Genomic DNA, 22691 nt, shown 5'->3' with positions numbered 1-22691 from the left:
TATTGGTTATAGTGTTTCATTTAAGCCACTAAAAACCACGATTTCACAACTCTGAAAGTTACTGCTGCTAGGTACTGTAGAAGAACTGGAAAGGAGATTAAAGTGGAGTCTGCAAAAACAATGTATGAACTGGTTAACCGTTTCTTTCCTGTAAGTAAGTTACTACCTTTGTAATAAAGTAAAAGTAGGTCTAAATACACAGGGCTTTTGTTGAAAGGCTGTAACAAGAAGTTCACTTATATTAGCTTTTCTCCATGAATATTTTATTATAATATCTGCATCCATAAATTTATGAAATATACATATGAAAATCTATACCTTCATATTAATACATGGAAAAGGCTGGTATAATTACATAAGTTAACCAATTTTTAACAGCCAGACCACTCTTTATTTGATTTCATAGTGAACTTAAACATTCAAAGACATCTCTTTTTTCCTGGAGAGGGTAGAAAATTGTCATAAATAAAATCAAAGCTAGGAAATGTGGGGTAAATATTATCTAGCTAAGCTCTGAAATCCAAAGCAAGAATTTAATGTTTTCCTTTTTCTGGCTGACTTTTTGGCAGTTTATAATACTCTTAAGAGTGTCAGTGCTAGCGTTTTCAAAAACTCAATTCATTCACATCCTGCTGAGGGCTCTACAAGCACTTTCTGTACTTTTCCACCAGATAGAGTTTACTGCAAGGGCAACTATGTCTTGAGTGAGGGTTAGATCTGAAGGGAAGACCTAGCAGTGCAGATTAGAATGACTGGCTTTAGGGATTATTCATCTTGTTCATGTAAGGCTGGACTCTCCCTGTTGTCTTTATTTAATATAGGGCTGTGGAGGTGCTAAGCATATGGAAAGAATAGTCTTTATAGTGGTTCAGAATTAAAGGAAGAGAGAGAAATGTAGAAATATGTAAGGTGTCCTTAAGAAAAACCTTAAAGTAGTCAAATAATGACTTTACCAACCAGGTAACATACAGCTTGGGGTGTGTGTGTGTGTGTGTGTGTGTGTGTGTGTGTACACATATATGTGTGTGTGTGTGTGTATATATATATATATATATATATATGCAATAAATCTTTGATACGACATGTAATAGACACCAAAGAATCAGAAATCCAGGTGCTCTCCATGTGGTAAGTAATGGCCCTTCGATTGTCTAGATCAAATAAAATGGTATGTGTGAAAGCACTTTGTAAACTGTAGAGCTCCTTACACACAGCATTTTGACAGTTAAGTGAGCTGACCATTATGGGAATGAGTGTTTGTCAGGGAGATTGTGTCCTTAAATAGTTTCACTTGAGTAAATGAATGAGAATTGAACAATTTTCTGTGCACAAAAGAACACAAACTATTTATGGAAACTAATATAAAAATGTTATCTGTTTACCTTGAGAGGAGGAATCTCATTAATTTTTTTTAACAGCTGTTTATTGACAAAGAAAGTCTCAGTGCTAAACAAGCCTGTCTTTATTATTTACGTAACTAAGAGCCTTGCCTCTCGTTTCGTTCCACGGCTCCGCACCTGGAGTTGAGAAGTTCACTGCACAGACCTACATCTTTCCTTGTATGAGTCTTTATTTTCCCCAAGAGCTCATTCCAGTGTCAGGGATTCCCTTCATGTTCTGCTTGACCAATTGCTAACCCCTCTTTGGCAAAATGAATCAATTCAAGCCTGTTTTCTACAAAATAAGTCACTTTTTGAAACATCAGAGCAGTTTTATGAACATAGTCCTCCCTCTAAGTCAGAACTTCGATAAGAAGGTGACTTAATGAGCATTCCGCTTTTGATGTGTAGACAGGAAGGAGCGCTGTGCCTGACAGATCTGGTCCGTGCAGCTGAGGAGGCAGACTTGTCTTGATGGGCGGGTGGGCGTCTTCACAAATCATTTTCAGGAGATGAGTCGTTGTGTCCAGTGGCCGGCGGCATGTTGGCATCTGTGCCACAGAGACAAGATGTGCACTGTCTAACGAAAGGACCCAGGCTCTCTGGCCTTGCTCTGTGCCGAGTGTGACAGCAAATAAAGCAGGAGTGTAGAGACCCTCCACGTCACTCGCTCACTCAGTCGCTCTGTTTCCAGCCCTGGGAGACAAAGCACGCTGTCCTGCTTCAGTGCATGCAGTTCTTCCCCATCATAGAGTGCAAGTGAGAAGTGTTCTGCAACTTTCTGTCCTTTTTAAAATTTCCTTTTAAACTTTTCTATGGTAATAGTATCTCCACTGAATGCTTCAATAAGTAAACTGAACCTGTTACACCTCTGCTCATTATGTCCAGCCTTCATGAGCTAAAATGTTAATAAATCCCAGAGAAGATTTTTACAGAGATGTTTAGAAGTCAACTCTTAGGGGCAAAATGCAACTTGTAGTTGTTCTACAAGCAGGTGTATCATCAGTCTTAAAGGGGGTCTTTTGAAGCTACAATGTGAAAACAAACAAAAACCCCTTGCAGCCCTAGTTTATAAAAGTAGCTTTGAAAAGACATGGACAAATTTCTTTCCCATTTCAAAAATAAATAAATAAATAAAAAGTCATCCTCTGGGATGTGTATGCTTGGAAGATGTTCCTTAAGGACCAGAATTTGACCTTAAGATGTTTTTGGCCCAAAATGATTGTTTACTTTTTAAATTCATGCTTCTCAGGTTAGGTAAGACTACTGTGAGTATAAAAGTTAAGAGGGGAGGGTAATAGCTCAGTGGTAGAACACATGCTTAGCATGCATGAGGTCCTGGGTTCAATCCCCAGTACCTCCATTTAAAAAATAATTATTAAAAAAATTAATACACTCAGTTCTCCAGCAAGCACTGTCATTCAACAAGCGTCATGTTCCCACACTGTACCAACTGCCTTGCCTTATAGGAAGTAGCCCTCTTCACGTTGCCGCTGCCCAGTTCTTCCTCTTTTTTGCACCATCATTATCATCCTTCATTTTCAGTTTTCTCCTCTCTACTGTGACAGTTTCCCTTAGTCTGACAAAAGACTCTGGATTTGCTTTGCTCTTTGCCTCTTTTCAGGATAGCTTAGAAAGGTAGATGGGCTTTTAAAGCGGTCAGCTGATGGGTTGAGTGCAGAGAAGTGAGAGGCGCCATTGGATGGATCGTTGCCTCTGTGGCAGAGGGAACCGTTGTGTTTGGCCGGCAATGGCAGGTTCGTGCTCACCATCCTGGCCTCTGGTTCACACTCAGATTCCTCCTAGATTGGAAGACACGTAATTTTAGAGCTAGACAACACTTAGAGACCATCTGTTCCGTCGTCCTCAGAAAACTGCCCTGCACAAGGAATAAAGAAAATCTCCTGCCCTGTATTCATGGTTTAAAGCTTTTTTCACTATTCATGTTATCTTCTTTCATATCTTTTTTTTTTTAACTCAGGTTAAGTATGTGTGTGTGTTGCTTAGATAAAGACGAGGAAAATGATGAAAATTTATTATTATTAGAATAGCAAAATAATGTTATTTTCAACTGTATTATAAAAATATTTGCTTGACACTTACTCATGATATAAGATTCCACAAATACGTTTTGAATTCAGTAGAGATTGTTTCTTTTCATTGTCATCCAGATTTATAATTTTAAAATTCCTTACGGTTTTTCCCAGAGAGTTTCCACAAACAACAAACAATATCTTTTATTTTTTAAAAAATGAGTATGAAATGGACATGACAGTCTCCAGCCCCACGTCCCCTCCCCGGTCCACGTGACCCTGCTTGATTGTAGAGCTCACTGCGTTCGTCCTGTGCGCTGATGGCTCGGTTCCGACAGCCTGAGGCAGACCCCACTCAGCGACCCAGGGTCCAGTGCTGAAATTCCTAGTAGGGCCTCACCGTTGGTAGTCGCATCTCTGCATTTTCTAGGACATCCCTTGAGGCATCAGGGCCCCCTTTGAATACAGAAGTCCCAATGTCAGTCGTGTCAGTCCCTCACAGGAGGTCAGCCCTCCACCCCAGATGTCTGAATGTTCCTGTTGAAAAACCTGCAACACCCCATCTCTCCAAACTGCTCCCTCTGCTGAATTTCCTTGACACGTCCCCCTGACCCACCCTCCCACCTCTCTAGATGGCCTGATGGACAGCGAGCTGAAAAAATTCTCTGGGGCCCTTTTATTAACCTCTCCCACCCCCAGCCTCAGATAACCACTGATCACTTTTCTGTTTCTGTAATTTTGCCTTTGTCGAATGTCATACAAATGGAATTATATTGTATGCAGCCTTTGGCTTCTTTCCTTAGGATAATACATTTGAGAGTCATCTATAAAGTTGAGTGGTGAAGGGATATTGTCCTGAAACAACTTAGGTTAGCTGGTTTTTGAGGCTTAATAGAGGTGACCTAAAAGAATTAGTTTTTTTTTTTTTTAAGGCAAGAAAATAAAACCAATTTGATGATTATTCCAGGGAAAAAGATAGAAATTACAAATATAGATGATATTATAGTAGCTAATTAGATTATAGAAATTATAAATATATACCTATGGGGGGAAAATAGTCTCTTCTACTACCTCTAAAAATCACCTAAAATTCTGGATAAAATAAAAGCATATCTATTGAAATGCATATGCATAGCTGAACCAAGAAGAAATTAAGTGAAATCTCCTGGGGTCAATAGTGAAGAAACCAAAGTGATAAGTAGGTGCTAAAGTTGCAGCTGCACTGGAGGTGTTGCTAAAACAGGAACGCGGGGCCACTTGGGGGGCCTGGAAACAAGGCTGTGGGCCTGAAAAAGGTAGGGCATAGGAATTGAGATTCCCCACAGAGAGTCAGGACCCTCAAAGCTCTTCAATCAGTAATGGGCTGGCTAAAAATGAAAAAGAAAGAAAAAAAGAAAAAAGTCTGCTTCCAGCAAAGAGAGACTGCGACGACAGTTGTTTGTGTTGCCTTTGGCTCTGAATGCGGATGAAGAAGTCTCCCCGAGAATGCTACAAGTTTAGGTTAAATTTACATAACTCACTTGGTCTCAGAAGCCAACAGAAAAATTTGGAGTACCTAGGTGTTGAAAGAGGTCCAGGGAAGCCAAAGAAAATCCCTATAGAGACACATATTCTCCACTCAGACCCCTCAGGGTTCCCACAAGTTAATGAAGCCCAGCATGAGCCCCACATCCAGGATTATAAGATGTGAAAAAGTCATTGTGGGTGAGGGTCAGTAGCAAAAGCAACACAACCGGACTCCCCCCACCTCGCCCTGAACTTCAGACATAGAACAAAACTATATTTGAAATATTGTAAAGAAATAAGAGATCAAATTTTGAAACCTGAACAAGAAACCATTAAAGTTGAAAATACAAATTTGCCAGAGATTTTAAAAAGAGCTTATAAGAACAAAATGAATAGGGAAAACAGCATATTAGATGCACCTGATTAGAGAGTAAGTTGAACTGGAAGATGGCTCTGAAGTAATTACCCAGAAAGGAGAACAGAGGGACTAACAGATGGATAATATGAAAGAACATGTAAAGACATGGAAAATTTAATAGGATGGCATTACATTGGAGTTACAAAATGAGAGAAGAGAGAGAAAGGTAATACGCAAAAAGTAATGGCTGGGGTTTTTTCCAGAATTGATGAAAGACATGGAACCTCAAATTCAGGAAACATTATGAATACCAAGCAGGTTAAATCAAAAGAACCCCGTACATTGCCACAATTGCCGAATTCTGAGGGGAAGAATAGCTAACAGGCAACAAGAGAAGCCTGTGAAAGGGTATCTTCAGAGTTAAGGGGAAATGCTTTGAATGTAGAATTGTATCTGCAGTCAGCTGTTACGCTGTAGGAAAACAAAACTGAGAGAATTTGCCACCAAGTTCTTTAGTCATAGAAAGAACTTCTGAAGTTTGTATTTCAGATACAAAAAAGTGATCTGGGAAGGAATGTCTGAAACATGGGAAGAAAGATGATTACATACATGATAAACATGGGCAAATCTTAAATGATAATAGCAGTGTTTAATGTGTGTCCTTATGAAATGTAAAAGATAGAAATAAAATATTAAGCAATATAACATGAGAGATGGGAATATCAGAATTCAAGTGTTCCTATGTTCTTTTATTGTTTGGCAGGAGGGCAAAGAGAAAGTGTAACTCTGCACTTTAAATGGTTACAAAGTTAAAGAGCCATATACTTGGAGAACTAAGGGTGAAGGTTTATAAAGTGTGGAAGTTTCTTCTGATGTCCTTGATGGTATAAAAACACTAAACTAACTTATCCCAAAGGCGGACACCACTGGCTGCAGATTGGGCAGTTCTGTGATGTTCTTGGTCACATATTTATTAAGTTTTTGGAGGGTAGTGGAGATTATTGCAGGAACACAGCATGACCTCTGAATGGACAAGTGAACCCTGGGAATTCATTGCTGTTTCACCAAGAAGGTCCTTTGGAAGGCTTAACTAGGACACAGGAGAAATGAATTAAAACCAGGAAAGCATGTTGTAAGAGTTCTGACCTAGGTGGGCCAAATCTGGGGGAACTTCCTTTCTGTTGCCTCATTACTGGATTACAGAATTGCCGAGGCTTGCCAGGAGGATTATTTCACTTCCCATTACTCCCAACCTCATATGCAAAGCATTGAGAATCTCAAGTGTGGTGTATTGCAGTAGATTTCAGTTTCCTGTGTGGTTTCAGTTACATCATTCTTTGTATCATTTCTGTATTCTATATGCAGAATTTTTATTTTATATAATCCCATTGAGTGTTTTTTTAAACTAAATTAATATGGCACAAATGAAGTGACCAACTATTGTGAAGTCATACACAGGACAATCCAACCAGTGTGACTTTAACAAATTTATAGAGGAACTTTAAAAGTGTAGCAATACCACAATAGTATGAATAGGTGAAGCAATTTACAACACTGCTTTTGTACAGAAAAGGTGTCCACGTTCTGAGTTGGACAAATGTTGGGGTGCACTGGCATCCAGCCAGACTGTGGGTAACTCATTATGTCTTATAAAAATGAAGTTTCTTGAAGAACCATCAGCATGTTGCAGGTCTTGGGAGAGCTTCAGTGCTTGTCGTCTTAGCATTCATTCAAAGTGGAATGAAATACGAAGATGCAGTAAAGTTCACAAGACAAAAGTGGAGTGGAGATTTTAAAAGCAAGCAGCTTTGTATATCCAGCTGCACTTCATAGATACCAGTAGTCATAGAAACTACGGTCGCAGTCAATAAAGCTGGGCTGCCTGATGTCTTAAGTTCCTTGGAAATGGAACTTTAGACAGGATGCAATTTATTGCACATATTAGCCAACATATAGACTTGGTGAATGAGGTCTAATGAAGCTTTCATAGAAGCGTTGATTAGCAGTGTTATCAGGCCTCAAGCTTAGCAGAATTGCAGCCTCTGCATTTGGATTATGATCAGCCTGTTTAGAAACGTAGCAAAAGATTCTTGCTATTCAGCATTTAAAATGTGCTGATCATTTTTATCAATTGACCTTTCCTGAAACCATGCAGTATTGGGTTATAAGTCTTCTTCAGATCTATTCCCATGCCAGAATCTTATCAAATTGTAAGACATTTAGAGAGATTGTGTGCTGAAATACCCAGCAGGTTACTTGTATGTTTTTAATATTGTACAGAATTAAAACCCAGAAACTATCTTCTGTGATTTATCCCCTCGGTCATTTCAAACATTGATAGCAGAGTCTGCATGGCTATTTGCCTGCTACTCTGTCTTTGTCTCCCATATTTAAAATAATACACATCAGATTTGTGTAACCACAGATTTTGTTGGCTTTTGACCAAGTCTTACGATGATTTTTTAATGTCTTTCTATAAATCTCATTTCATGCCGTTATGAAAAACTCCATTTTGAAAATCACAAACCTCTAGCTGTAAAGTTCATGTAAAGTCCACGTTGTACAGAAGCTCATATCTGTAATGTCTCCAGACAAAAATGTCTTAAAGTTAATTTAATGTTTGCACTTTAGGGTGCAACTTAAAAGAGAGGGCCTGAAAAAAGACTGGGAGTGAGCTGTTAAGTATTTTTAGCAAAACATTGTGCTTGTCTTGTGTAGAACATATGGAATGTGCCCTTTAGTCAATATTTTTTAAAGGTAGACATGATTTGTTGTAGATAAAGTTATTCTAAATCATAAAATTTCTGAAAATCCTTTTAATTTTTTCCCATTTTTATTGGAGGTTGTTTGCCAACTATTGTTGTTAGTTTTTTCCTTCTCTCCCAATCTTTCTTACAAAAAGAGAAGTTAGTTTCTGCTAATGAACCAGAAAAACTTCATATTTTTAATTCCTGTTGAGGTGTATAACTTAGTATTTGTATGCTTACAGTTTTTCTTGTTATGTGATTAATAAAATGGTGCTGTGCACTACATTAGTTTAATCATGTATTTATACTATTTGGAATGTATGATTATGGTTCTTTGGGAGAAATAATTTGTCACTGTACACCAGCTTGTAAAAACTTAGTGTGAGAGTTCAAAGATCTAAATAAATATTGGGGGGAAGAAGGAAAAGAGTAATCAGTAAACACATGGAAATAGAATGTATAACTTCTCAAATAGAAGGTGGAAAATGTGATATTTTAAAACTCAGTTCAGAAGAGGGCAAGAAAAGAGAAAAAAGATAAAGCAGGACAAAATAAGACATATGATTAAGTGGTAGCAGTAATTCCAAATCTATCAGTAATCATGAAATATAAATAGACTAAATTTTCTCCTTAAAAGCAGGGATTGTTTAATTGAATAAACATTAAACTAAGCAATGTAGTATTTATGAATGAGACATTTTTAATTTGTGGGTATTGAATATTAAAAGTAAGAGAGTGACAAAAGGTATGCCAGGCAAATACTAAACAAAAGAAAGCTGAGATTATTAAATTAATTTTAAAAAATGAACTTTAGTCCTGAAAGCTTTATTAAAGAAAGAAGGTCACCATGGAAGGATTAAAGACTGAATTTACCCAGAAGAGACAGCAATGCTAGATTGTGTTAAGCATTTAATTACCCAGTTTTAGAATAAATTAAACAAAAGTTGGGGGAATTACAAGGAAAGATTTTTTAAAATACTAGCACAGTGGGAAAACAAGCACAATGATTCTAACATTCCAAACTTACGGCTTGGGGTAAAACTTCCAAATAAGATATCCCGGAAATATCTTATCTCAAACTGCTTAGATGGACTCAGAACGTGGTTCTGGTAATGATGAAGATTCTGATGTTGAAAATGCATGTGGGGAGTTGGAACAAAAGTGGTTCTTGAAACACAAGTGAGAGCAAATTTTCTAAATTAAAATTTTACATGATAATTTAAGTGTTTGTGTATAAACTGAATAGCACAAATAAGCATTTGGTTATTTCATTGACATTATTAACAAGTTTAGTCAATTTGGGAGAGGGGAAATGTCTTATTGGTTAACTCCTTATGTTTAGATGTATATGCATTAAATCTAAATGTGATCAGCAATCAATTACAAAAAGAGATACAACTATAAATATTTATAATTCCTCAAAACAGTGAAACCGTGCTTCAAGTTTGAAGCATGGCATGGTGGAGATGGAAGGACTGCAGACCTACTGTGGTTCATCACTCTTGTAACAGACTCAGGCCTGCAACTCAGATCTTGTCTCCATCTGGCCCTGCTGTGTTTTATCAAAGCTGTATAATTGATACCAGTGTGTTGTTCATTACAATTACATATAAACTATACATTCAATATCAGTGCAGTTTTTACCATGAAGTCTACCTATCTGAAATTTTGCATTTGGTATTTGGAAATATACTAATGAAAAGTTTATAACAGTGAAAGTCTTAAGAAGAGGAAGGAATAATTTGGATGGCCCTGGGCCCTCTTAAGAGAAAGAAAGAAAGAAAAAAACCATAGAGAATTTTAAGAATGCCTCCTTTTCCTGCAGACAAATTTCTCTTTGCTAGAAAGAGATATTTAAAACCAAGCCACTGATGGGTTTTTTTAAAGACAGCCGTTGTAGGAGCCAAACACCGAACCCATCTGACGTGAGACCTTCACCTGTGAAGATTTTGTGAGAAGGTCTCTTAATTGGATCTTTGGAGTAAACTTTTCTTTGTTTATTTTTTATTGAAGCGTAGTCAGTTTACAATGTTGTGTTATGTTGTACAGCATAGTGATTTAGTTGTACATATATAGTCCTTTTAATATTCTTTTTTATTGTAAGTTATTACAAGGTATTGAATAGAGTTCCCTGTGCCCTACAGTAGGACCTTGCTGTTTATCTATTTTATATATAGTAGTTAGTATCTGCAAATCCCAAACTCCCAATTTATCCTTCCACCCCCCACCCCCCACTAACCACAAGTTTGTTTTCTATGTCTGTGTGTCTCTGTTTTGTAAATAAGTTCATTTGTCTCATTTTTTTAGATTCGAAATATAGGTGATTTCATATGGTATTTTTCTTTCTCTTTCTGGCTTACTTGACTTCATATGACAATCTCCAGGTCCACCCATGTTGCTGCAAATGACATCATTTTACTCTTTTTTATGGCTGAGTACTTTTCTTTGCCCTTCTCCCTTTCTCTTCCTCTACCCAAATGCATTACCTCCTTTTCTCTTCCTCACTCCCAGTCCACCCTCCCCCCACCCACCCCCACCCTTAAGAAATTTAAGTCAATACTAAAGAGCTGCTTGAGGAGGGGAAGAGAGAGGATTGTTGGTCATTGAGGGAAGTTAGTTATTGGCTAATTGTGTGTTTCATAGCTTCAAGGCTTTTGAAAAAATACCCACTAGCAGATGCAACTTTTCTTCACATTCTTCTGGCTCCTCAGTCTCTGCACTTAGTGCATCTTGTTGCAGAATCTGTGGGTAGAAGCCTTTAGAAAGGATCTGAGAGCTTGGCAAAGGCAGACCACTTTAGAGTTAGCTAGTTCCAGATGGCCTTGAATCCTCTCCACCTGCTAACTGAGCAGCCCAGTACGTCTTCTGACTTCCATGTAGCTCCCACTGCTATTGGATGGAAACAGTTACCTCGTCGGAATAATAACTATGGGAGTGTGTGAAAGCGCTCGACACGTGTTCAACTACCTACAACTGGTAGTCAACCTTAGGAAGACTTTTACGATCATTTTTATGTTAATTATCTGGGTTTGATTGCCTTGAGCAGTGAAACCGAGTTTCTGTGAAAAACCCGTTTGAGAGTTGTACCCCGTGGACGACTTTACTCCTCTGCTTATTTGGTAATCTTGAGAACACATATTTTCTGTCTCCTGGGGCTTTGAAGGTCGTCTTGAATTGATTCAGCTCTATATTGTTTAAACTTATCCCTTTTGTTAACCTGCATATTAATATTATGATTGTTAATATTTAAAAGGGTGCTTAGTCCAATAATTTTATAATCAATGTAAGAAAATGTAAATTCTTAGAAGAAAAAATAACTTTAGTAACAAGAGAATTTAATAGCAGATTTATTTTAATTCTCCTGGCTATTTTGTATTAATTTTCCTATAAATGTATCCAGATGTATATGCGGTACATATAGTCTATAAACAAATTCTGGCAACTATTTGATAAATTATCTTCTGAAATTTTCTACCTTGGGACCTAATTCTATCCTGAAAGTATCAACCCTTTGTTTATAGTAGAAATATGTGAAATCAATGAGACCATGATGTCAAGAATAAAAGCTGGTTTAGCTTTTTACTCTTAAGAAGTAATGTGAATTCTGCTTCTTTCTATTTTTCAACAGGCAATGTAGCTTGTTTTCTTAACCAGGAACAAATAAGTCCAGAAAAATTACGTGAGCCTTCTATCTTATTTAGTGGATGTTCTTGTTTGTTCTGAGTTCTCTTGTTTGCTTGTGTTTTCAGGCTCAGCTATGTGAACCATGCAGAGGATCTGGCCTCCAAGCTCCTACAATGTTCCCCAAAGAACAGACTATCAGCACAGGCAGCCTTGAGCCATGAATATTTTAGTGACCTGCCCCCACGGCTATGGGAGCTGACCGATAGTGAGTACAACAAATTGGAAAACATCTACTCAAAGCAGGGACATGATTTTAGCACCTGTGTGTAACACACATGTAGAGGGGCTCACATGTTTATATGTGCATCTGTAAGATTATGTATGTGTATGTATTACACGTATACATGTATGTGTGTATATTATTATATATGTACATATATGGAGAGAGAGAGAAATGGGGGTGGGGGAGGGGAGTAGTGTGCATATATATTTAGTGGAATCCAGCCATTCAATTGCTAGCTTACCAGACATAGGAAGAAAATGGATTCCTTTTTTGCTATCTCTGCTCTGCAGTCTGCAGCTGCGTGTCTTTGTATTTGATTATGTGTGTGTCCAAAAAAATGATGTGAACCATCATAAAGAAAAAGGAAAATATGATTTACATATTTAGTGCTTTATGCATACAGTACTTTTTAACTGGCTGCATTACACAGAGTAGAAATGATTCATTTCTGTTTGATTTTCAGAGACCATCTTAGTTGTAACAATAACCTTAAAAAGGACTGCTATGCAGTGAGCTGACGAACAGGGTTGGCAATTGGCTAATGCACAGAATTGACACGTACAAACAGAAGACACGTAATTCAGTTTGACTGCAAATGCTCTTGGTATTCATACAGAGCTCTTCTCTGGGTCTTTTAAAACAAAACACATTCCTGGGTGGGTTTTTGTTTTGTTTTTACAAAAGTGTTCATATTTACACAGCCTTTTCCAATTACATTTTAAATATTTTGGGGAGGATTTATGGCTGGGAGGATCTCATCTTTCTTCCAAAGTGTGAAACAAAACTCTTATGAAATTTTGGAAAACACTATTGCAGTAGACCATTTTTGTTCAGTGGTGGTACATTCTTTCCAAGTGCCAATGAGAGAGATTTCTTCTCTTACTTTTCTGTTTGCTTTAAAATTAATATATTGCATATATAGATAGATATTTGTAATATGATTATTAATCCTCGAATATACATCACTTACCCTAGATATACATAAAAGTTATATCTTTAATCTCTTAGATTTTAGGCTTTTCCCCTCCCATGGTTGTATTGAATTCTCCTTGATGACAATAACCCTTTATTCTGGAACGGAGTCCCAAGTAACAACTCTTGGGTATTTCTACCCTAAATCTTTTCTGATTTCATGTATTTAATGCTCATTACTTTTTTTACCCTAAAGTGACTGTAGATACAGTAACCCACTACTCCCCTATACTTCAGAAATCTTCTTCAATATTTCATACATTCCCTGCCCATATCTATCCCATATTCTTCCCTACTTCCTTTCAAAAAGTCTACCCAGTGACCCTTAGTATAGCTATCCCCATTTAAAAACAAAATTAAAGATGAAATCCCAATAGAAAAGTAAGGGATTGGTGACACATCTTCCCATCCTGAGGGAAAAAAAAAAGGTGCACATGGACCCATTAGTTTATGGCTCATCAAACTCAAACATATGGTTTGTTTTCCCATTTAGTATAACTTGTAACTTGATATCACTCCTCCTTGGTGACATCTCTATCCCATCTGACTTGATGATTGAGTTTAAGCCAGGATTTTGATGGTCTATGAATTCTGAATTCTGTAGTAGTATTCTTCTGTTAATATGGACTTATTACCCACTTGCCACTTAGTTTATCAGCCAGTGGTTAAATCCAGTTTCTATCAGTAAGTAAATGCCTACACATTATCACTCGGCAGCAGGCTGCCAACGGAGACAGCCTTGTCCCCGTCATTAACAAGCACAATGTATGCAGAACACCAGAGGGGAATTAAAACCACAAAAAATACCTCAGGGTGGTATTTTTAATATGAGAATTTAATTTGTAATTTCACAGATTAAGAATTTTGGCTGCATTAATCCCTTTATCAGCTCACAGCAGGCTATTTGCAGAAGCATAACCATAAGGCGATATTCATTGGCAGAAACACGTCTTTGCATAACGTTAAACATCAGGAGCAGTGAAACCTTTTGAAGGGGGGAGAATAAAGATGAAAAATCATTATATTTTTAAAGTAAGATTCTGCTAAATGCCTCCGGTAACAATTTTGAGTTACAGAAATGCTATTTCTGTGTCTAGTAGATAATCATTATGAGGCATAAATCCAGTCGCAAGAAAGGACAATCTCAGTATTAAATACCACAGTCATTTCCATTTTGAACAACGTGGTAGTGCTTGCAAACATGTTTACAAAACAAAGAATTCCTAGGCTTTGGAGACTTGGGGAACTAGTTCTTCGAGGTGAAATGACTAGTTTGGGGGACTCTGTTATCTAGGTTAATATTCTGCAGACTATATTTAGAAGTTCTGGAAATTCTTAAAGTTAAATTTGACATTAGCATGGAGTCCTGTGTAAGTTCACCTCCTGGCAGATGGCAGCAGCAGCAGCCGCAGTGCCGGGGTCCTCATACGCTTCCTTTTCAAGGAGATTTGGAAGGCGGTCCCTCTGAAAAGAAGTGTTACAGAACCAGTAAATGGATTGTCTTAGCAACCAAGTCATGGTTTGGATTTATCAGTTTCAGGAACCTCACATTAATACACAGTCTGCTCAGGCTGCAGTAACAAACACCATGGACTGGGGCTCAAGACAGCAGACTTTTCTGTCTCACAATTCTGAAGGCTGCGAGGTCCAGGATCAAGGTGCCGGCAAAATCAAGTTTCCTGATAAGAGACTCTTCCTGGCTTGCAGGCTGCCACCTCCCTGTATCCTCAGATGGCATTGAGAGAGAGAGAGAGTGACAATCTCTCTCTCTCTCCCTGCCGCCCCCTTCCTTTTCTTATAAAGCCACTAATCTCATCCTGAGAGCCACACCCTTATGACCTCATCTACTACCTACTACCCAAAGGCCCCATCTCCAATTACTATCACATTGGGGGTTAAGGCTTCAGCATATGAATTTTGGAGGGACACAATTAAGTCCATAGCAGTCACATTCTTAAAGATAGGTCATAGCATTTTTTTTTTTTTAAGAAGAGTGTCCACAAGAAAACACACTTATCCAAGCAGAAAGCAAACCCAGGTTAAAAGGAGAAGATTGGAACAAAAATAAGTTTAAAATGGACTTCAGCCTTCTTGGCCTACTTCAATATATCAGACCTTTCGAGCAGAGCGTCAAATATTATTAGAACCTTGGTTACATAGAGCACTGCAGTCATTCCATGGATTCATATAAAAATGAAATTATATGCTGATGCCAGATTGTTGTTTGCTTTGGAAGAACATATAACAATATAATATCTTTCTTTATGGTACTAGTCCTTAAAACCTCACCAGTTTATGTAATACCAAAATTTAGAAGTGGTGTATTAGGGTGCCACTGAAGCAGTAATTATAAATTCATAAAGCAAGAATAATGATACAGTTACCTAGGAATCTGGCGGTTAAAGCAGGCTAATTCTGGTGGCACCCTGTCATTCTCCCTCTATCCCCAAACCCCAACAGCCTTGCCCCACTTCTTCACAAAGATTTAATTGCAGGGAAGTAAATGGAGGGCTGATTTAAAAGAAATTCATTACTTTTCCCAAATACACCACAGGGCATTCTCCTGTGTATACTATCAAGTTACATAAATTATTGAAGCAGAACTACCCTTGTCAAAGTAAATGAACAAAATACACTTCATAGCACAGAGTCCTTGATTTTATTACATTCATTTGCTAATTCACAAAACTCAGATCTGCAGTAAAAGAAGGCCAACAAATTGGTGCACTGTGAAGAACACTGAACTGGGAATCAGACCACCTGGATTCTAGCTTCAGCTCTGCTGTTAACTCGCCAGGCAACGTTGGACAAGTGCCTTAGTCTCTTTGGGTTTCCAGTTTCTCGTTTAGAGAAACTGATCCCTAAGGACCTTCCCAGCTCTAATGTTGGTGGGGTTTCCTACTTATTCCTATATATGTCCTGTATTATTATCCTAAAGCAACCTTATGCCATTAACTTAGCTCCATGCCATCTTTTTAAAAATAAAACACACCCCATTCAAATATATTTGCTGTTCCAGTTCCTGGACTTCCGTTCTCTCTTGAGTTCTTTTGAATCAAGCTTTTGCACCCAAGAATTCAAAACTGCTGGTTTTCGTCTCTAACCATTGGTCTTGCCCCAGCCCTCATCTTGATCCATGAGTATAATTGGACGCAATTAACCACCATCTCCTAGTAAGATTTTCTTCACTTGGATTCCAGGACAGGACACTTTCCTTTTGCCTTCCTAAACATTCCTTTTCAGACTCCTTTGCGGGTTCCTCATCTGTCAGACCTCTCACTCTTGAGTGCCCTGGGGCTTAATCCTCAAATCTTTCTACCTGCATACGCCCCCTAGAGTCTAGGTGATCTCATTCAATCTCACAATTTAAACATCATCTATACACTGACAGCTTCCAAATTTCTACCTCCCATCCCATCTTCCCTGACTCCAGACTTGCATATCCAGCCGACTGACTACTCAGCATCTCCACTTGGCCATCTGGTAGGTGTCTCCAAGTTCACATCACCAGAAGTGAGCTCCTGGTGGTTCCCCCAGACTCGCTCATTTTGTAGTCTTCGCTTTGTGAATAAATGGCCATGTCATTCTTTCAGTTGTTGGAAGTGACCCTTGACTCCTCTTCTTTTGTCACTTCCAGGCCCAATTCTGCCAGAGACCTTGTTGGCGCTGCCTTCAAAACAGATCAGGAATGACACCACCCTCGCTTCTCCACTGCTATCACCCTGTCCCGTGTCATGCACCATCCTCTTTCACCTGTATTTTGACAATAGTCTTCTAACTGCTTTGCCTGCTTCTCTTCTCACTCCTTAGGGAGCCTTTCCTATTTCCTCTTTCTACAGTTTGTCTCTGCTTTTCCTCTAGACAAGTGCATGACTTACCCATTCACCTTTTTGTGGTCTCTGCTCAAATGTACCACACCTGGGAAGCCTTCACTGACCTGCTTCCATCCAGCACTTCCCGTTTCTCTTCCCTGCTTTATTTTTATTCATAAGACTTGTGACTAGTTGGTATATTTGAGTGTTTATCATCTGTCTCCCCTAAATGGAATCTACAGAAACCAGGGTTTTTTTTCTTTCTGATTTATATACACTACAGGATTCTGAAAGCCTAGAATAGTATGCAGCTCAATAAATATTTCTCCAATGAATGGATGAAAGAATGTCACAAAGAAAGAGCAACTTATGTCATTTCCAAATTCAAGTTAATTGTTCTAGATCAAAGAAATATGAGAGATCAACTGAGCTGTGGTTCAGAGGGGAAGGCCAGCTATCCTGTCATATGTGTATGTAAATCAGTGTGAGTATGTATGTGTGTGTTTGGCTGTAACAACTTGATGTTACCGAGACCAATGCACACCATGATGTTCCGTGCGCTGGACATCCAGCATTGCATTTCAATCTCCAGTTTTTAAAAGAAAAGGTTATAAATACACCTGTAAATACATAAATGAATTTTTTTTCATTCTGTCTACAGTGTCTTCTATTTTTACCGTCCCAAATGTAAGATTGCAACCAGAAGCTGGAGAAAGCATGCGGGCCTTTGGGAAAAACAATAGCTATGGCAAAAGTCTGTCGAATAGCAAGCACTGATGCGCACTGCGTTCTCAAGAGAGCACAGGTAAGATGACCTGCTTTACCTGCAGAGTGATAGTGAAAAGACACTGAGTCGATCTTTCCAATGAGATATTTCGGGCTTATTTTTTTCCCAAGAGTCCTGTGAATCTCTCATGTTCGTTATAGCATTCATTACAGATTCTACTGAAGCAGAGTACTGTCAGTCGTTCTCGTATTAAGCACTTGCTGGATTCTAACCAAAATGTTATTTTGTTTATGTAGTTATAAGCAAACCGTTTTAGTCATAAGCGAATCATTTCACTATTCACACATTCTTCATTGAGGTTAGAAAAAGGTTAACCTCACATGACATCCAAAGCCACAGATCTACTTTCTTTGGCCCACACAATTTTTTTAATTGGTCTCTTTCATTTTTAAATGGAGGAGATTTTACACGAAGTCTGGATTTCTGGCTTTTCTTGAAAAAAATCAGCAACTCTGGTAGTACAGCACTCACCTTTCTACCAGAAGTTTGTGTGTGTGACTGAACTGTAGCCGCCTCCCTTGGAAGGGACTTGGGCTCCCTGATTCATAGAGCTCAGCGACCACATGGACCACCTCACCCACTTCTGATTCGTGCCTGGCCCCTGGTACAGACTTTGTCTTGGTGAAGCTTTTCCCTCTTTCCTGTTCAATTCTTTGACCTCTGCTATTCTGCACATGGAAAGCATAATCTAAACAAGACAATCTCTGAGCACATTAGCCTGTCCTGGTCATCACCCGGGCTTTACAGAAACAGGCAGAAGATGGTGGTTTCTGAAAAGGCAGTGTCTTTACAGCCGGATGGAAATGTCTGGGTTTTTCGGAATGTTGTGCCTACACACACATACATATATCTCTTTTTTTTTTAATGTTACATAACTCTGAAGCAAGTAGAGGACAAACTTTTTTGTGGGAAAGGCTTTTTATTTGCTAGCCCATGTTTGTTACTTGTCGGTGTAGATGTTCAGTAATTAGATGTTGCAGTGATTCAAAAGATAGAGGCAGCATTGCAGGGCCTCCCCTTCCTTCCTCTCGCTGTTAATTTGAAATATGTTAACAGGCTGATCTGTCAGCACGGCAGAGGGAGCAAATTAAACTGTCCACCTTGTGGGTGGTTCGCCAGTACCTTGAGCTGGTTTGGACTTTGCTCATGTGTATACTCAAAATGGGGGCCGCTAGTGGCATCTCAGAAGGAGTTTAGTGATTGATGGATGATTGGAGAAAAGCGTCCCAAATTGATAAAAGATGATGTGTTGTTGCCAGTTGGAAAATGCTGCCAATAGATTGGCCATACCACACCTGAGAGGAAGATGTTCCCTTCTTCCAGTTACTTCTCCCTGTTGGATTAAAAGTTACCTAGAAGCACAGCCTGTTCACCCAGTAGCGCCTGTATTCTCACTTCAGTTGGTCAAACCACGAGTGGAGCTGAGTTTTTGATCAGTTACCCCTGGTTCTGAGAATGGTTTGAACTGACGACGGTTGCAACAGATGTTTTGTAAAGTATTTAACCTGTGTTACCGTAATGAAAGCCCCTGGCTTTGTGGATTCCTTAGCCAATTCGGTAGAAGAAAACAAAAAGTGGACTTTATTTGTGCTGTTGCTTCTTGCACACACACACACACACAAGCAAGCTTGAATTTCAACCACAGTGCTGTGTTCTTTCTTCTCTGCTCTTTTTGAGATCTCTCTGACCTAAGTCTGGCCAATCAGACCTGCTAGAAAGTTTCAGATGAGCTTCCCCTTGTAAATCAAATCCAGCTCACTGGGCAAAAGTATTGCCCTTAAGGTCTCAAAAATCGCTAAATGGAAAGAGATTTTAAAGAGCTGCTCAGAACTACAGTCATCACTATTCAAAAGTCTTTACAAAAATGTTTTTTCTTTGTAGTATGTTTTTTAAAGTAGATTTAAGGTTATATCTGAAACCTCTTCCTTTAGAATTATTTGAGAATAATACAAATATGTTCTCTGTGAATTTTGTTTTTTTCACATCAACTTTTACAGCTTTAATATTATTTTGTTTTGTTTTGTTTTCTTCCAAATCCAAATAACTCAGTTTGACTCACCATTATATTGAAGAAACATCAAAGTTTTTTTCTCAAGAAAGCTGCACAGAAGCTGGATTTTTAGAGTTTTCTGTCAGCAGAAAAAGAAATCATTTTAATTTTTCACCTTTGAAGGGTTTTAGTTTTAATCAAATGGGGTCATCTTAGAGGTCAAATAATATATAACCTGTAATATAGCGTACTGCATCGCGCAGAGTGAAATTTATCCTGACCAGTAGCTGAATCTCAATGTCTACATTGTAGACATTATAGAGCGAACAGTCTGTGTAAATAAGAGTATTCCTAGGGAAAGATGTACTTCCCTAGATTTTAATTTTGTTGTTGATGAATTAATTAACTGTTTAGAGCCGACTGTGACATCTTAAGTTTTCCTCTGGTGTCCCACTTCTTTGTAAAGCCCATAGAGATTGGGAAGGAGAGGAAGAGGGGAGAGGTGAGAGGTTGAGGGCTCAAAGAGGCTAAGACTGTCATGGAGCATTTTAACCACCTCTCTTTGGGGAGTCACACAGAGGTAATTGTGGAAAATGCGTTGTATCACTTCTGTTTTTGAAATGATGGAGGATTCAGTAGACAGGAGTATTTCGAGCTCTAATTTTCCCCTTATACCACAATGCAAGATTGTTTCTAAACGTGCATACTAAGGCCACTTCAACTCTTCAGTTAATAACTATGGATTTGCATAAACTGACCTTACTGGAAAAGCTAATAAGAAGCATTCTTCTTTGCAGCAGAAAGCAATTTTGGTTTCAGAGTCTTATAGCCAAATTAAATGAAAAGAAAGCCACATGCATCTAAGTTTAAAAATGGGATAAGAGCCACTGGATGATCAAAATACTGTGCTTCCTACATTTTGTTATCCTCTAAAGATATGAATAGACTGCAGATTGCACAGATTGTCCCCACCCTCTTTATCAGCTTTGAAGGATGAGTCTTTCCTAAAGAGAGCCTTAAATGTGCATAGAAATTTTCCCCAAGGAAAAGACCGGAGACTCTATTGAATATCACATCCATTAGTATCACTTACATTTGCGCACAGCGATACCAAATACACCCACATGCTGAGCTTAATTTTCCAGTCATTCTAAATTGAGACAGGAAGTGCACAGTCACTCTGTCTGCTTCTCCCTTTGCTGAATATAAGGTATAAGAATGGCCTCTTTCAGACATATGTTTTATAATTTTCCTGAAATAGTATGTGCTCATTATGGAATATCTCTTTGTGATGAATCAACTGGTCTTCAGACCCTATTAAATTCTTAATAGATATACAAATATCTGTCTAGTGCATGAAAAAATTTGTATTTGGTTGAAGAGCAAGAAGTTAGCTGCATGCATATTTTGGTAACCCTCTCCTTGCTTTATAGTATGGTTTCTTTGCTAATCAACATTGTCAAAAGTGTGGTAGACTCTCTCTGCCTGAGTCAGTCATCAAGCAATAATTTCCTAAAAGTACACTGGCAGGTAAACAGTAGGATGCATAAATTGCTCAAGAATTTTAATTAAATAAGATAAAGATTTTTTTAAAAACCAAACTTCAGACAAAATATAATACATTGGTGCTTAAGACTCTTTGGCATCGATATCTGAACATTCATAGAGCACTATTCACACACCCTGGGGTGCCAAACCCCTGGCGAATTTTTTAAAATCCAGGTTCCTGATGTTCATGAATCTGCATTTTAAATAACTGCAAAGGATGTTCACGCAGGTAACCTTTGAATTATATACTATGAAATCTTAAGTAAATATTTAGGAATTGTATATTTATGAAGTAAAATAATCAACTTTTTTGGGCCAGGACTGGATAAAGACAAGAAAGGAAAATCCATCCCTTTTTCCCCTTCTTTTTTTTTTTGAGGAAGATGAGTGTAGAGTTGTGCTTTCCAACATGGTAACCACTAGCCACATTAGCTATTTAAGTTTAACTTTTAGTTAGTTAGAATTAAATTACAACTTTGTTCCCTCAGCAGCAGCATCACATTTCAAGTGCTCGTTGACCCCACACGACTGGTGGTCGCCATGGTGGACAGGGCAGACAGAACCTTGCCAGCCTCGCAGAACATTCTGCTGGACCACACTGGTGAAGAGCACTTCTCCTGCCTGCCTTTTAAAAGAGGAATCAGGAAAATTAAACTGAATTCAATCACTAAAAATATATTTCACTTCTAGAACACAGCGACTTAAGCTCGAAACGTTTGAGGAAGAGAAACACTCAAGCGAGAGGGACAGAGGCGGGCAGTTGAGAATGACAGAGCCCTGCTGCAGGGACAGGAATGACCACGAGGACAGGCATGGGGGTCTCTCAGGGGAAGCAGACGCGGTGAGGTTTCCTCAGTTCATGGCGGGCTTTGTTGAGGTTGCTTGGGGAAGTGAGGAAGACAGGCTGACATTCTCGCTGCACGGCAGGGCCCACAAGGACCTCAGGGAGCTTTGTCCCTCAGGACCCACAGGGAGCTTTGGTTTGTTTGCCATCTCGGCCACCATCTCAGTGCTGGTCCCTGGCTCCCAGAGAAACAGGGCCTGTTACCCTCCGTTGTGCTGTGACCTTGTGGCAGCCGCCTTTTCTGTCTGTATGTCAACTAACACTGCTTTCATCTTCTCTTCTTCTCGTGGCTTCCGCTGACTCGTTTCTGCTTATTGTAGTTTCTCCCTGTCCCTTTATTTCTGGGGCAGTCTGGGCTGAGCTCTTTTCCTGAGATTCGACCCCACTCCAGAGCAGCCGTGGTGGGTGTCGCAATCATCATGAAGAGAGAGCAGAGCTCTGAGCAAGGCTGCGGGGTCGGTCACCCCATGAGCTGCGCTGGCTTGGGCGCTGAGGCCTGGCCGTCAGCTGAGCTGTGAACGTGGTGGCCCACCTTTCCTTAAAGGATCCCTCAGAGAGGGCTCTGGGCTTAGCAGTCTCTGAAGCTTCTACGAAAGCAAGCAGGCTAGCCGGAAGGGCCTTTGCCTGGCCAGTGCCCTACGAAGGGAGAACTCAGACAGGTGGAGAGGGAAGCCCCAGCTTTCATGGAGTGACAGCATCCTCGGTGTGTATTTTTGACTAAAGGTCTTTTTAAGCCCTGTTGCATTTTCTCAACTGTAGACGCAAAAAGGAGGTAACACACATTAGTACTTAACACAATGTAAGAAAT

The 22691-nt window shown here is 39.0% G+C and overlaps 1 protein-coding gene across 5 annotated transcripts in view; it reads left to right on the top strand.

Moving 5' to 3' along the window:
• Window positions 1-22691, top strand: part of CDK14 (cyclin dependent kinase 14) — a 555862-nt gene that overhangs the window by 463014 nt on the left and 70157 nt on the right. For all 5 annotated transcript variants that reach the window (XM_031454861.2, XM_031454862.2, XM_010978019.3 and 2 more), the window contains 2 exons: window positions 11773-11912; window positions 17376-17519. In XM_031454861.2, the coding sequence (XP_031310721.1) occupies window positions 11773-11912; window positions 17376-17491 (256 nt within the window). In that variant the 3' untranslated portion in view covers window positions 17492-17519. The remainder of the gene's footprint in view (window positions 1-11772; window positions 11913-17375; window positions 17520-22691) is intronic.

This window comes from Camelus dromedarius, chromosome 7 (assembly GCF_036321535.1).
Source record: "Camelus dromedarius isolate mCamDro1 chromosome 7, mCamDro1.pat, whole genome shotgun sequence".
NCBI lineage: Eukaryota > Metazoa > Chordata > Mammalia > Artiodactyla > Camelidae > Camelus > Camelus dromedarius.
The sequence above is the reverse complement of the archived record's forward strand: the minus strand, read 5'-3'. Positions and strand labels throughout refer to the sequence as shown.